General features: G+C 44.8%; 2 protein-coding genes across 4 annotated transcripts in view; one reads left to right on the top strand and one right to left on the bottom strand.

Annotated features, from left to right (window-relative positions):
• The window catches only part of plekhb1 (pleckstrin homology domain containing B1), a gene marked incomplete at both ends in the record, with an annotated part of 36300 nt that extends 29408 nt beyond the window's left edge, over nt 1-6892 (bottom strand). The window contains one exon of the mRNA XM_084320972.1: nt 6856-6892. Within this exon, the coding sequence (XP_084177098.1) occupies nt 6856-6892 (37 nt within the window). The remainder of the gene's footprint in view (nt 1-6855) is intronic.
• A 3865-nt stretch (nt 6893-10757) lies between these two features.
• The window catches only part of LOC311232876 (protein FAM168A-like), a 73575-nt gene continuing 69669 nt past the window's right edge, over nt 10758-14663 (top strand). For all 3 annotated transcript variants that reach the window (XM_084319708.1, XM_084319709.1, XM_084319707.1), the window contains exon 1: nt 10758-10905. The gene's annotated coding sequence lies outside the window, so the exon portion shown is untranslated. The remainder of the gene's footprint in view (nt 10906-14663) is intronic.

Raw genomic sequence — 14663 nt, 5'->3', positions numbered from 1 at the left:
GTCGGCCGTGTCGCGGCTGAGCGCGCTATGTGGTTCGCCACTGGGGCGCCAAGGGGGTGCTTAATGTCTGAAGGAGTCAACGGAAGGCTTCTTGTCCTCTGCGAAAGCATGCAATTGGTCCACTGATGGATACATGTTGATATTTGTCTAGTCTAGTGTACTGACAAGCTGTTGTGGAAGGACATTCACTGAGAGACATTATACTACATCAGGGTAAGACATTTTAAGTAATTTAGTAAAATCTGAGACTTGACTGCTGACTGACCAGCTGACTTGATTAAAGGGGCGTGTTTAAAGCGGCCATTTTGTTTTTGTTAAGTGCCCCATTAAAGGCTGCTTCCTGCTTAAAAACAGCACTTGTGTACTGAGTGTGCTATCAAAGGCCTATCCCTGCTTAAAAGCAGAACCTCAGCCCTCCTGGAACCACTCTGTACTGACAAGCTGTTGTGGAAGGACAGCACATTCACTGAGAGACATTATACTACATCAGGGTAAGACATTTTAAGTAATTTAGTAAAATCTTTAAAACTGAGACTTGACTGCTGACTGACCAGCTGACTTGATTAAAGGGGCGTGTTTAAAGTGGCCATTTTGTTTTTGTTGTTAAGTGACCCATTAAAGGCCAGGTGTTAGACAGAACTAATTAGTGAAGGAGATTTAAAGGCTTGCTGGCATAGCGTCAGCGAAGCGTCGAGAAACGAAGAGGGACAAAGAGGAGTTTTCCTGGAGTTCTCCGCCGAGGGATCCACCGATCCACCCAGTGCTAAGTACACCATAATCCTATATTTCCCTCCCACTCTGCTATTTCTCTACTATCTCGCTTCCTCCCTACAACTTTCTCCCTGCCACTCTTGACACCACAATGTGCCTCATACCTATATCCACAATCTGCTCCTCCAGAACAGATTCAACCCATCGACGGAAGTTTGCTAGCAACCCGGCTAATCTCTCCTACCCTCCTACAGCCACTAATACACCTGTCACAGTACGGGGAGGCTTATGGAATTGTCAATCAGCAGTCAAGAAAGCTGACTTCATAGCCCATAGTCAAAATCTGCAGCTCCTGGCTCTAACTGAGACCTGGATAACCCCCAATAACTCATCAACACCTGCAACATTATCTACAAACTATAACTTCACTCACACATCTCGACCTTCCAGATGGGGTGGAGGCACTGGCCTCATGACATCTCCTTCATGGGCTACAAACTTAACACCACTCCAAGAACTGTCACTCTCCTCTCTCGAATATCATGCAGTATCTGTCTCTAATCCTTTCAATCTCACCATTGTTACACTCTATCGCCCTCCAGGTCCCCTCGATCACTTCACAGATGAGCTGGACATGCTTCTAAGCTCCTTACCAGAAGATGGTACCCCTCTCCTTCTATTGGGCAACTTCAACCTGCCTGACTCATCTCAGTCGGTCCCAGTGGTCTCCCTCCTACAACAATTTGACCTGACTCCCACTGCCATGCCTCCCACCCACAAAGCAGGCAACTCCTTGGATCTCATATTTTCCCGTAACTCCAGCATCATTAACACCACGGTAACTCACCCTCTCCTCTGACATACTATCCGCTCTACCTCTGAGTGACACCTTCTCTGCTCTCCCCACAGAGATGGCAACCTCCACCCTCCTCTCAGCCCTTGCAACCTCCTTCGACAAGCTCTGTCCCCTCGTTGAGAAACCTGCCCGCCGTTCCCCACCCAGTCCATGGCTGATGGATGCAGTGAGAGAACAAAGACAGGTCCTGAGAGCAACTGAGAGGAAGTATAGAAAGTCACGCCTCACTGCTGACATCGACACATATCACAACCTCTTGTTAACATTCTCCAAAACCATTATTAATGCCAAAGCTTCTTTCTTTCACCATAGGATCGAGGCCTCTGCCAAGAATCTTCGCAAACTGCATGCTACCATGTCCTCCCTCCTCCCTCCTCACCCCCCCCCCCCCCCCCACCCCCTCCTCCCTCATCTTTTTCTGCCGAAGACTTTGCGATCTTCTTTGAGGAAAAAGTGGAGAACATCCGCAGCTCCTTCTCCCAACCCCCACCCATTCCAAACGCTGAATCGAGAACCTCATCCTTCACTCTGTCATCTTTCTCTCCCATTACAGAAGCCGAGACCCTGACACTGGTAACGTCGAACCATCCAACTACATGCCAGCTGGACCAGCTACCCTCCCCAATCCTCCAGACCATAGCACCGGACATCCTCCCATTCCTAACTGCAACCATCAACTCCTCACTCAACTCGGGGGTGGTCCTGACCACAAGCGTCTGGAGTCCCAGCAAGCCCCTAAATACCTTGGTGTGCGTCTGGATCGGACACTGTCCATCAAACAACACCTCGAAGATGTCAGGGCAAAGACAACATCAAGGGTTGCGCTGATCCGACGCCTCGCAGGTACAACCTGGGGAGCCACTGCCAAGACCCTTCGGATATCCACCCAAGCCCTGGTCTTCTCGGCAGCAGAGTACTGTGCCCCAGTCTGGAGCAGAAGCCCACACGTTAAAAAAGTTGATGCGGCTACTAACAACGCCCTCCGGATCATCACTGGATGCCTGAAGGCTACACCCGTCTTCCTGCTGCCAGTCCTTGCAGGAATCGCACCAGCTGGCCTACGACGAGAGGCTGCCACTCTCGCCCTAGCAAGGAAGGCAGTGAAGCATGACTGGCACATCCTACACAACACCACAACAACAACAGCACCTATGAGCAGACTCAAGTCTCACCACCCCTACAACAAGGTGGCACAAGAGATGCTCCGTTCCACCACTGAGGACCTATCCAGAAATGGATGGCTGGCGGCAGCCTGGAAGAGAGAGTGGGAGAGTGCTGGGCCAACCCGTATCCACCACCACATCTGGGATCCAGGAGATGGCGCCACAGGAGACGATCTTCCACGCCGGCAATGGGTTCTGCTGAACCGTTTAAGATCTGGGGTTGGTCGCTTTAAAGCATCATTAAAGAAGTGGGGCCTGGCAGACAGCGCTGCATGTGAGTGTGGAGACCCTGAGCAGACTGTTGACCACATCCTGACCATCTGCCCCCTATACAAACCACCCTCGGAAGCCAGCCTCTTTGATGTGGGACCAGAGTTAAGGGCATGGCTACAAGATACGGAGTTGGACCTCTGACGTTACACGAAAGAAGAAGAAGAACAACCTCTTGTTAACATTCTCCAAAACCATTACTAATGCCAAAGCTTCTTTCTTTCACCATCGAGGCCTCTGCCAAGAATCTTCGCAAACTGCATGCTACCATGTCCTCCCTCCTCCCTCCTCACCCCCCCCCCCCCACCCCCTCCTCCCTCATCTTTTTCTGCCGAAGACTTTGCAATCTTCTTTGAGGAAAAAGTGGAGAACATCCGCAGCTCCTTCTCCCAACCCCCACCCATTCCAAACGCTGAATCGAGAACCTCATCCTTCACTCTGTCATCTTTCTCTCCCATTACAGAAGCCGAGACCCTGACACTGGTAACGTCGAACCATCCGACTACATGCCAGCTGGACCAGCTACCCTCCCCAATCCTCCAGACCATAGCACCGGACATCCTCCCATTCCTAACTGCAACCATCAACTCCTCACTCAACTCGGGGGTGGTCCCCACCTTCCTAAAACAAGCCAGAGTCACGCCCCTCATAAAAAAAAAACCCTGAACCCCACCGTCATAGGCAACTATCGTCCTGTCTCTCTTCTCTCCTTCCTTTCTAAAACACTTGAACGTGCTGTATCCAACCAACTTACTGCTTATCTCTTACAGAATGACCTCCTAGACCCTAATCAGTCTGGCTTCCGGACTGGCCACTCCACAGAAACGGCCCTCATTGCGGTCACAGAGGCACTTCACTTAGCAAAAGCGAAAGGCCTCTCCTCTGTCCTGATTCTCCTAGATCTATCTGCAGCCTTCGACACAGTCAACCATCAGATCCTCCTGGCGGCCCTCGCAGGAATGGGAGTGGCTGGATCTGCGCTGACATGGCTGACATCATACCTCAATGACCGCTCCTACCAAGTGTCATGGAGAGGGACTCTGTCGGCCACCCGCCCCCTGCGGACGGGTGTCCCCCAGGGCTCTGTCCTAGGACCCCTTCTCTTCTCCCTCTACACTAAATCACTGGGTAACATTATCACGTCTCATGGCTTCTCATATCATTGTTATGCCGATGATACTCAACTCTTCCTCTCCTTCCCTCCCTCAGATATCCACGTCTCTGAGCGGATCTCTGCCTGTCTGTCCGACATCTCCGCCTGGATGACGACCAACCACCTCAAACTGAACCTAAGCAAAACAGAATTGCTCCACCTGCCGGCCAAATCCTCCCCCCTGACCGACCTCTCCATCACAGTCGAGAATGCAGCTGTGACCGTGTCCCCGACCGCCAAGAACCTTGGTGTTGTCCTCGACGACCAGTTGAACTTCTCTGCTCACATCGCAGCGACAACCAGAACCTGCAGATTCCTCCTGAGCAACGTCAGAAGGATCCGCCCCTTCCTGACAAAAGAAGCCACCCAACTCCTCGTCCAATCAACAGTCATCTCCCGCCTCGACTACTGCAACACACTGCTAGCTGGCCTCCCGGCCACTGCCACCAAGCCTCTTCAACTCATTCAAAACGCAGCGGCCCGCCTGATCTCAAACCTACCGAAGTCGGCCCATGTCACCCCACTTCTTAGGGACCTGCACTGGCTCCCCATTGCTGCACGTATCCGCTTTAAGGCCCTCGACCTAGCATACCGTGCGGCAAAGGGAACCGCTCCCGCCTACCTCCGGTCAATGGTCTCTAACTACACACCCTCAAGACCCCTACGCTCTGCATCTTCTGGTCGCCTCAAACCTATTCCTATCCAAGCTCCGGGAGGGTCATCAAAGAGAAGCCGCCTATTCTCAGTCCTTGCCCCACAATGGTGGAATGAACTACCCACCCCAGTTAGGACAGCCGAATCCCGTCCAATCTTTCGCCTAAAGACTAACTAACCTTACTGTCATGCACTCCTAATAAACTAACCTACACTGTAACACGCAACACTTTGATGAACATTGTTACTCAGCTGATAGGTCATCCCTTCCTGATGACCTGTCGTACAGAACTTGTAAGTCGCTTTGGATAAAAGCGTCAGCCAAATGACTAAATGTAAATGTAAATGTAGTGTGTTCATTAGATGGGTGAAATCCTCTTTCAGTGCCTCTGTGCCTGTTTTCTTAGGCAGTTAGCCTCTGGTATGCGTGCCATTAGCGTTAGCCACGCTTCTAGGCCTCTTTGCTATTGGAAAGAAGGATACAAAATAATAATAAATAAATAAAAAGATAATAAAATAAATTATAATATTTTTTCTTTTTTGCATTCGACTGGTTGGCAGTCTACTACGGCTCCTTTCGATCGATTAGTCGACTATCCGACTAATAGGGGTCAGCCCTAGTATTGTGTAATATGTGTAATGTGTGTGTAAAATGTGTAATGTGTGTAATATATGTGTAATGTGTGTAATATATGTGTAAAATGTGTAATGTGTGTAATATATGTGTAATGTGTGTAATATATGTGTAAAATGTGTAATGTGTGTAATATATGTGTAATGTGTGTGTAATATATGTGTAATGTGTAGTTGTGATGTGCTACAGTATTACATTTCTTTGTTTATATGTTGCTTGATGGTTTGTATTACTACTATATCGAGGCAGCTATGTGATAAGACAATATGTCATGTCATGTGGATGTGGGCACTGGCAGCATTGGATTCCAAAACAAATGTCCATATGAGGACAATAAAGTACATTGTATCATATATGCATGTATTTATTCAATATTTGTCATCATTCTTCTCAATAACCTAGACTAGAGCCTTTTTCAGATAATTTGCCTAGATTTTCTTGGTTTTTCATTGATATTTGAGCGGCACGGTGGTGTAGTGGTTAACACTGTCGCCTCACAGCAAGAAGGTCCAGGGTTCGAATCCCGCTTGGGGACCAGGTTTCCATGATGCCAGTTACCCAGGTGGGGTATCTCCCAGGCCTTTCTGTGTGGAGTTTGCATGTTCTCCCCGTGCTCGCAAGGGTTTCCCCCCCCGATAAGATAAACCCAATGGAAAAACATGCACAACAACAAGATCGCTAACGCTGTAGCGTCCTTGACGAAGACGGACAGGAGCACTTGGATTGGTCCCCTGGCGCGGCTCACGTGGCGCCTGTCTGCTCCCGGCTGCCCTTGGGGGGGAAGGACGACGGGATGGGTTAATCGCAGATACGCATTGTATGCATGGTTCGCATGTGTGCCAAATGATGACCTCGGAGCAGGTCCTAAATTATTATTATTATTATTATTATTTGTCTTGTGATGGCGTTCCATTGGCTGTGACCCCAGTGAGCTAATCACAGATATAAACAGAAACCGTTAATTGAATTATGGGTCAATGGTACAAAGATTTGAGTTTCATAACAGTCATTCCATCTCATAGAAATAGTTGAATGTCCTAGATGGAAACAGAATATGATGATTTCCCATCCAATTAAAACTATCAACAGATACAGTGTCAGTGCACCTTGTTCCTACTCTGGAGAAATAGATTTCCAAAAATACTATTCTTAAAAGAGCGATGAGATTTATGAGCTATAATACCCTATTTAATTGCTATTTCATATAATTAGCCCAAGCAGATGGGTTCCCTATATTCCACTGTCAAGCTAAAGCTTTGTTTATCCATCAAGGCCCACGCCTCCTAAAATTAAACGCACAAGATAACACTCTTTGCCCTCTGTCACCCTCACCTGAACATTTTAGGTTTTTGAGGTTAGCTGATGCTACTGTAATTATTTTAAATGGTCCCACAGAATAAACAAAGCTACTCACTCTGTCTCCACAGCCAGCCTGATTTGAGCAGAGCCATGGTTCTGATCAGTGGTCAGTGTTATGTCCTCGTCACCCAGGTAAAACAGACCAGAAGCACAGAGACAGCTGTTAAATTCTTTGTGTTGACAAACCGAAACTGTCTGCCCCAGTTCTCTGGGACTACCTGAAGCTGAAGCGTATACAGTGAAGTAGTTTAATCTGTGTCTGGAAGCAGTGAGAGAGATTCTGACTCACCGGATAATTCTGGATTAGAAACCTGGATTGGCCACACCCACTTCTCCCAACTCCTCTTCCTCTCTCCTGCTGGGATGATTTGACTTCCTGTTTGTCACATGTCTTCCCCTCCTCCTCATCCTCCCTCCCTTCTGTGGGGTGATATTTTTTTCCTTTCTTTCATCTGGTGCATTTGCTAAATATTAATTGTAAACATTGTAATGAGTGATGTCTTTCATATACAACATGTTTACACAACTTAATCCCGGTGTGGAATTAACAGCATGTGGATTAACCGTTCCCTCAGGTCAGTCATGAGAACCAGTAACGTTTTTATGAGAGCATTTTGTTCTTTCGTTCATAAATAAAAGAAAATGTTTTGCCAACGTGTCTGTGTTCATTTATTTATTTACATACATTTAAGCGGGCGCTATGTTTCAAGACACCAAGGGGGCGACCACAACATTCCTGTAGAGTATCTTCTGGTTAAGTCAATCTCAAGGTGAGGTCATGCAGTCATGGTCAGTTGGTTTGATTTTTCTGGAATGGCTGATGAAATGTACTGATAAATGATTATATCAATTTAGATATGCATGCAATATCTAAATTGTCAAACAATGTCATTACAATGTCATTCGCTTTACTTAAGGTGGGTAACCCCAAATTATTGTCTTTATATGATGGTTCCATTATAATTGTCTTTAATAAATGTTATATATTTAGACTTGTAAATATACCAACTAAGGACACCTAGAGTTCCTTTACTAATCAGCCAATAGCCAAATAAATCAGAAACCCCTTATTCACCAAATACAACAAATGTACAGGAATGAACAGACATATTTAAGTTCAGCAGTATGACAGACAACACATGGTACAATGACACATCAGGTGCACAGACATAGCACAACAGACTAATAGGCTACTTATCACTCTTCATATAGTACATTTTGTATGTACTGTCTATCCATCCAGATAGTTTCTGTGTGATTCGCCTAGTTTAGGAGATAACTGCCGTAGAAATGTCTGCTGTCACTCCAATACAATAGACCTGAATGCTGAATGGCACCAGGTTTGTGACACTTAACAAAAAGCAATGTCCTTTTGCAGAAGTCATGCTCAACCTGGTTACTCAAGATAATAATGTAAGGTTTACTTTTCTTAATCGCCTTGGGGGAGATTCGTCCTCTGCATTTGACCCATCCTAACTATTTAGGAGCAGTTAGTGGACAGCCACACTGGGGACCAACTCCAGCTGCATTGCCAGTACCTTGGTCAAGGGCATTGGCAGGATATACTGTACCTACTGTAGCATGCATGTCTTTTTATGGTGTGGGAGGAAACCAGAGTACCTGGAGGAAATCCACACAAACACGGGGAAAACATGCTAACTCCACACAGAAAGGCCCCCTGCCCTGTTACTCAAGATAATCCACAGACTTTGCCGTGAGCAATTTCATGTAGGAATTATCTTCTACCGAAGTAGTTCACCTCCATTCATTATCATAGAGGGCATTATCATAGAGGGTGTAGTTCAGTAGAAAATAGTTCTTACAGCAAGGACTGTGGATTATCTTGAGTAACCGGATCATAATTTACTGTCTTTTTACTATTATGTACCTTACTACTATGCTACAATACTAACTACTATTTATCATGCTAATATGTCTATAATACTACTTAATACTCAGAGTGTTTACTAACAATGCCACTGACCCTTAGCTGCCAGAGATGTACCCCTCCTGCTGACTTGTTGTTCACAATTTGTAAGTCGCTTTGGATAAAAGCTTCAGCTAAATGACTAAATGTAAATGTAAATTAAATAATCTTTTCAAATATTTGAGAGACATTCAGGTCTATTGTATTGGAGTGACGGCAGACATCTCTACGGCAGATCTCTCCAAAACATGGAAAATCACATCAAAACTATCTCAAAGCACTTCGGGTAAGGGGGGAAATATATATACAGTATATATTATTATAATTTGGGGGGGGGGGGGGGGGTAACTTCCCCTTTAAGAGCATTGACATTTTTGTGGAAGGCAAAAAATACATTTGGAATGGAAACCATGGAGGAAATCTAGTTTGCAGTCAGTTCTTTGGGGGGTAGTGCGGGAGAGATGTGGTGGCTTTGTGGGGGGGGGGGGGGGGGGGCTGGTCTTACTTATAGGGCTAGCCTACTCTTCCTCTAGATGATGCTATTCTAAGCACAAGCTGAATACTATGTGGCAATGAGACAAAAGCAGCAGTGTGCAACAAACAGGACTATGATAGCAAACATTTGTCTGCAAAAGCAAAGCAAGACCTCTTGGCATGCCAGCAGCAATGTCTCAGAGGAATGCTGTCTTACATGGCACACTCTGCTTCATTACAGATTATGATCATACGCATAACTGCAAATCATGTTAGAAATTAAATTGCTCGTCTCTTGCTACAAGGCAAGAGCATGCACAACCATACAAACCTTTTCTTTGCCGTCATATCTTTTACAATCCTGGACTACAATTCATCAAGCTAATGATAGCAAGTTCCGGAGATGTTTGTTTTTAGCTCTTATACAAATAGAATACATTTTAGGAAACTATCAAATTAGATGCGATCACTCCCCCCTTCCGGGTTCAGATCACTTGTTCGTGCAAACCTACTCATGGATTCAGATTCAGATTCAGATTCCGATTTCGATTCAGATTCAGACTTTATCACCACATCATCCATGCGTGCAGCACAGCATGGCACAAAGGAGTGAGATTCCTTTTGTTCTTGGTTCCTTGGCCCTGAAGCAGGATCATCATCAAAATAGGACAAAAAAGAGAAAGCAATAGAAGCATAAAACAGCAGCATAAACAGTGATAAAATAACACACATTTACAATACAATAATCACAGTGTAATGATCACATTGTAAGTAAGTGCAAGTAAGTGCAAAATGGCAGCAGAGTCTATGATAAAATAGCACTAGACTATACAACAACATAGAATGTTGGTGTTGTTTGTAATGCTTCTGCTGTTTGTTTTGTATCTGCATATGAGGGGTCATGATGAAGATGACGGTGATGATTACCATGTTATTACTATATTATATAATATTTGCTGTGTGATGGCAGCACACAGCAGTAGGCCATACAAAAATCACAACATGGAGTGCGTATTCTTACTACAGCAGTTTTGCTGGTGTAGAATGGGGCAAATGTAGCAGTGATAAAAAACGTGTCATCAGATTAAATCTCTGTGAATCACATCAAGTGGAGTGAAGCTTTAGGGAACGAGGAGGAATGCTCTAGGGTGCATTATCAGGCGATGTCGGCATTGCAATGGTCTCAGCCAGTCACAATGTGAGGCCTAACGTAAATATCTTATACAACCAGATTAATTCTGTTTGCAAATAGGGGGAGGGGGGTGATATTAAAAATATAATAAAATAAAAAATAAAAAAATTTGATTAATCAAAAGGCTAATTAGTAGGTTTTCCCAAAAAATTATGTCGAAGCCCCGCCCCCTCCCCTGCACGTCACTGTATTGGTCTGTGACTGTTGTAGGGGAAAAGAAAGGTCCTCCCCTTGTGTTCGCACAGGCCCCACTGTCCCCCCCCCCCCTCTGTCCCGCCCCCCCCCCCCTCTCTCTGTCCCGCCCCCCCCCTCTACGCCTTCTCACTCTCAATATTCCCATCCCCCCACTTTGTGTGAATGTTGATGTCACACTAACGCTGCTGCTTAGAAGAAGAAACCAGTGAAGCAGCGAAACCTTTGGAAGAAGAAGAAAACCGCCAGCATTTTTTGGACAACAAGGGGAACAACAACAGTGACAACAGTGAACCCGGTGAACCAGTCAGAATATCTGGGTTCGTATTTGTTTTTCCGTAGACAGATGTCTTTATTATTATATAGGAATGTCTATATGCGGAGCGCTCTGTTCTGATCGTGTATGAGAGAGAGAGAGAGAGAGAGAGGGAGGGAGAGAGAGAGGGGGTGTTTCAGATGGTCTGCGAGCTAAAGGAACAATTAAAGGCGCACGTACAGAACACCAGACCAAATCAATGCAAAGTGTCTTTTAAACCAACTCACATGAGCACAACCCAATATCCCCGTGGATGATGCATTTAGAGGCTAATTCCTAACAACATGACAGACTCTGTGTTGTGAGTGATGATGGTTGTGGTCCTGTATAGAGACCGCTCTAGATTTCACCCACTTCAATATTAAATCTGGCAATTCGCAAAAAAAAAAAAAAAAAAAGATGTGCGGCTCAAAATGGTGCCGAGGAGAGTTGCACTGTGTGTGTGTGTGTGACCATTTTAAAAAGGCAAGTGAAATTCTGAGGGCAGCAGTTATTTCTATAGGACCGCAGTCGGCGAGATTGAAACTATGTTCTTCTTTTCCACGTTTATTTATTAGTCTCTTATTGTATCGGACCGAGGTTATGTTTTGAATGCATGTCGCAGCTGATGAAAGGTTTTTGTTGTGACTTTTGGGCTGGTGTTTTTTGTGTGTGTGGAAGCGCCCCCTCAGATCTGGTAAAGGTGAAGTCTGCTGCTGTATTGGGTTTGTTCTTCTTGTGAGTTTTATTAATGGCTCTTTTTGGGGGTGAAGTATGATAGGCTATATAGGCCTATAAGGCTACAAAGGCGAGCTGTTGGAAGTGTGTATATAGGTCAAACGAATATGCCTACCCTGGCTGTCATTGTATTCAGTTTAATTTTAACAATAAATGTACTCGTAGGCTACCCTGATTGATGTCCAGTCTAGGTATCTCTTGATGCTATATCTTGCTTTTCATGTCTGTGCAGTCTGGCTTTTTCTTTTTATCTCCCTCTTGTGGGAGCAGTTTAGGCTACTGGTCTATTTATCTTCTTGGAACTACGAACTAAAAGGCTATAAAAGGTTTAGATACTTTGCCTACATACACAGCTCTGATAAGCCTCATGGATAGTGACATCTCTCGGCTACCTTGCTTGAGGTGACGTGCAGGACAAGGTGGCTAATTTCTGAGGCAACATGTAGCCTACAAAGCCCTCGGTGCCCTTTCACCGCAGATTAGCATGCAAGCATTTTTTTAAGGTAAATGGGAATGTCACCCATTTGAAGAATTCACACATGTTCTCCCTGTGCTCCAGGACAGTTCAATATTTGTGAAAGTGCACCACTCTCTGTCAGTGTCTCCTAAAGCTAGAAATCGGTGAGAGAACCCTGCAACCTGTGATGTAAAGATCTTGGGCTGCTCATCCTTTGTGAGGCCATGCAATGTTTAGCATTTACACCCAAATGAGGTTTATATTCTAGCAGTGGTAGAATGAACCTCAATTGGGTGTAATTTGTGCATGACAGACAGATGGACATCTATCCATCCATCCATCCTGTGGACAAATGATGGTCTGTGAATACCCTTAGTATTGAGTAGATAAATCATTAATGGTGAGTAGAGAAACCATTGATCTGTGGTGAATGTGGAATGAATCGTGTATCTCTGGGAGAGAGGTGCTCTGCTCTGTTAACTCAACTGAGGGAAGAAAACAAGACTAGTATTCTTGTGTTCTTCTCTACCCTTCATCCCCCTCTCCCACCTCTACCCTCCACCCCCACTCCCATCTCTACCCTCCATCCACCTCTACCCTCCTCTCCCATCTCTCTCTACCCTCCTCTCACATCTCTCTATTCTCCATCCTCTCCCATCTCTCTCTACCCTCCCTCCTCTCACATCTCTCTCTACCATCCCTCCTCTTCACATCTATCTCTACCTTCCATCCTCCTCACACCTCTACCCTCCACCCTCCTCTCTCATCTCTCTCTACCCTCATCCTCCTCTCCCATCTCGCTACCCTCCATCCTCCACTCCCATCTCTACCCTTCATCCTTCTCATCTCTCGCTATTCTCCATCCTCCTCCCATCTCTACCCTCCACCCTCCTCTCCCATCTCTACTCTCATCCTCCCTTCCCATCTCTCTACCCTCTATCCTCCTCTCTACCCTCCATCCTCTTCTCACATCTCTCTCTATTCTCCATCCTCTCCCTCCTTCCTCCTCTCCCATCTCTACCCTCATCCTCCTCTCCCATCTCTCTGTACTCTCCATCACCTCTGGCTTCCTGCTCATCCTCCACTTGTTTAGTTTGGCTATAAGAGAGAGAGAGAGAGAGAGAGAGAGAGAGAATTTAAGTGCAGAGTAGGGGGCATAAGAGGCGATTGCCTCTGTCCTTCCCCTGAATGCCTAAGGTACTCTTTGCGTGTGTGTGAAAGAGGGAGGATATTGGAGTGAATGTGCCTGGACCATGTATCAGATAATTGAGGGAAAGATTAAGTGATACTAAAAGTTAGGGCTGCTGTGATTGTGAGATTTTCTAATGATGTTGGATTTTGTAATCATTGTCTCCAAAGTAATTGTGATTAATGTTTTTAATTGTCTCATTTGGCTTAAATCCAAAGCGTTCCCAGATCAGTGGCTTTGCTTACGAGCTTTGTGTTGCTCATTGCAACGATAACGTGGTGGAAGCAGGAAAACGAGCGTTTGTAAAACATTGTTACTGGTAATTATGTTTATTTGGTAAGTGTTTGTGCTCAACACTGAAACAGCATCGATCTATCCTCTCCATGACTTCACCTGCGTTATTATTATTATTATTATTATTATTATTATTATTATTATTATTATTATTATTATTATTATTATTATTATTATTATTATTATTATTATTATTATTATTATTATTTATATATATTTTTTTGATTTAGCCCATTTAACAGACAGCTTGATCCAAATCCAAGTAATGACTTAGTGGGTGACGGGAAATTTTAAACAATTTGCAGACATAATTTAGCTTTTATTTGAAAGTCAACATGAAAGAGGAAAGAATCTAGAAATTGAAAAAAATATAAATAAACTATGATTGTAAATTGTGATTATTCGATAGACCGGTAATTGTGATTGTCTGATATAATCACAATCATGCATTTATTTTGTGACATTTTCTTTCTACCATGGATACTGTGGGTGCTTTGACGTGTTCAGAGAGGCTCCCCACACTGCTACACCTTCAGGGCAACGGTGCATTTCAGCTTCCTTTGGAAAATCTTCTAAATCCGCTTTTGGAAAGCTTCACATTTTTCTATTCTGGATCAAGGGTTTATCTTGTTGTATTAATTATTTAGATAAAATGTTACTGAATAGATAGTAGCATGTTTCCTTCCCCCTTTTACTATTTTTATTTTATTGTTGAACTATATTTTATACTTGACAATAAAATAAATATTTTATAAATATCTTACTCTTTCACACGCGCATGCACAAAAAGGGGCACTTGGCTATTCAGAGCAAGAAGGATGGAAGCAATTGCCCCATGTGCCCTCTTACTCTGCACTTAAATGGTCCATCATATCTCTGTCATGTGGTATTCCCCCCCCCCCCCCCCCCCCCCCAAACATTTGCTGACTTTATTTTTAAACTGGGAGACACTGAGGGTGCTCTGGGGTGGAATGTGTGTAGAGATGCAATGTTGTTTGGTCTGAACCCCCGGCTGATCCCTCAATAGCCTAGTCGTTGCCAACGTTGAAGATGCATAATACACAACACAACCCCTTTAACTCATTGACACAGCCGGGAAATAGTC

This window comes from Notolepis coatsorum (genome assembly GCF_963971535.1).
Source record: "Notolepis coatsorum genome assembly, chromosome: 8".
Taxonomy (NCBI): domain Eukaryota; kingdom Metazoa; phylum Chordata; class Actinopteri; order Aulopiformes; family Paralepididae; genus Notolepis; species Notolepis coatsorum.
Note: the sequence above shows the minus strand (reverse complement) of the source record. Positions and strands in the feature narration are given on the sequence as shown.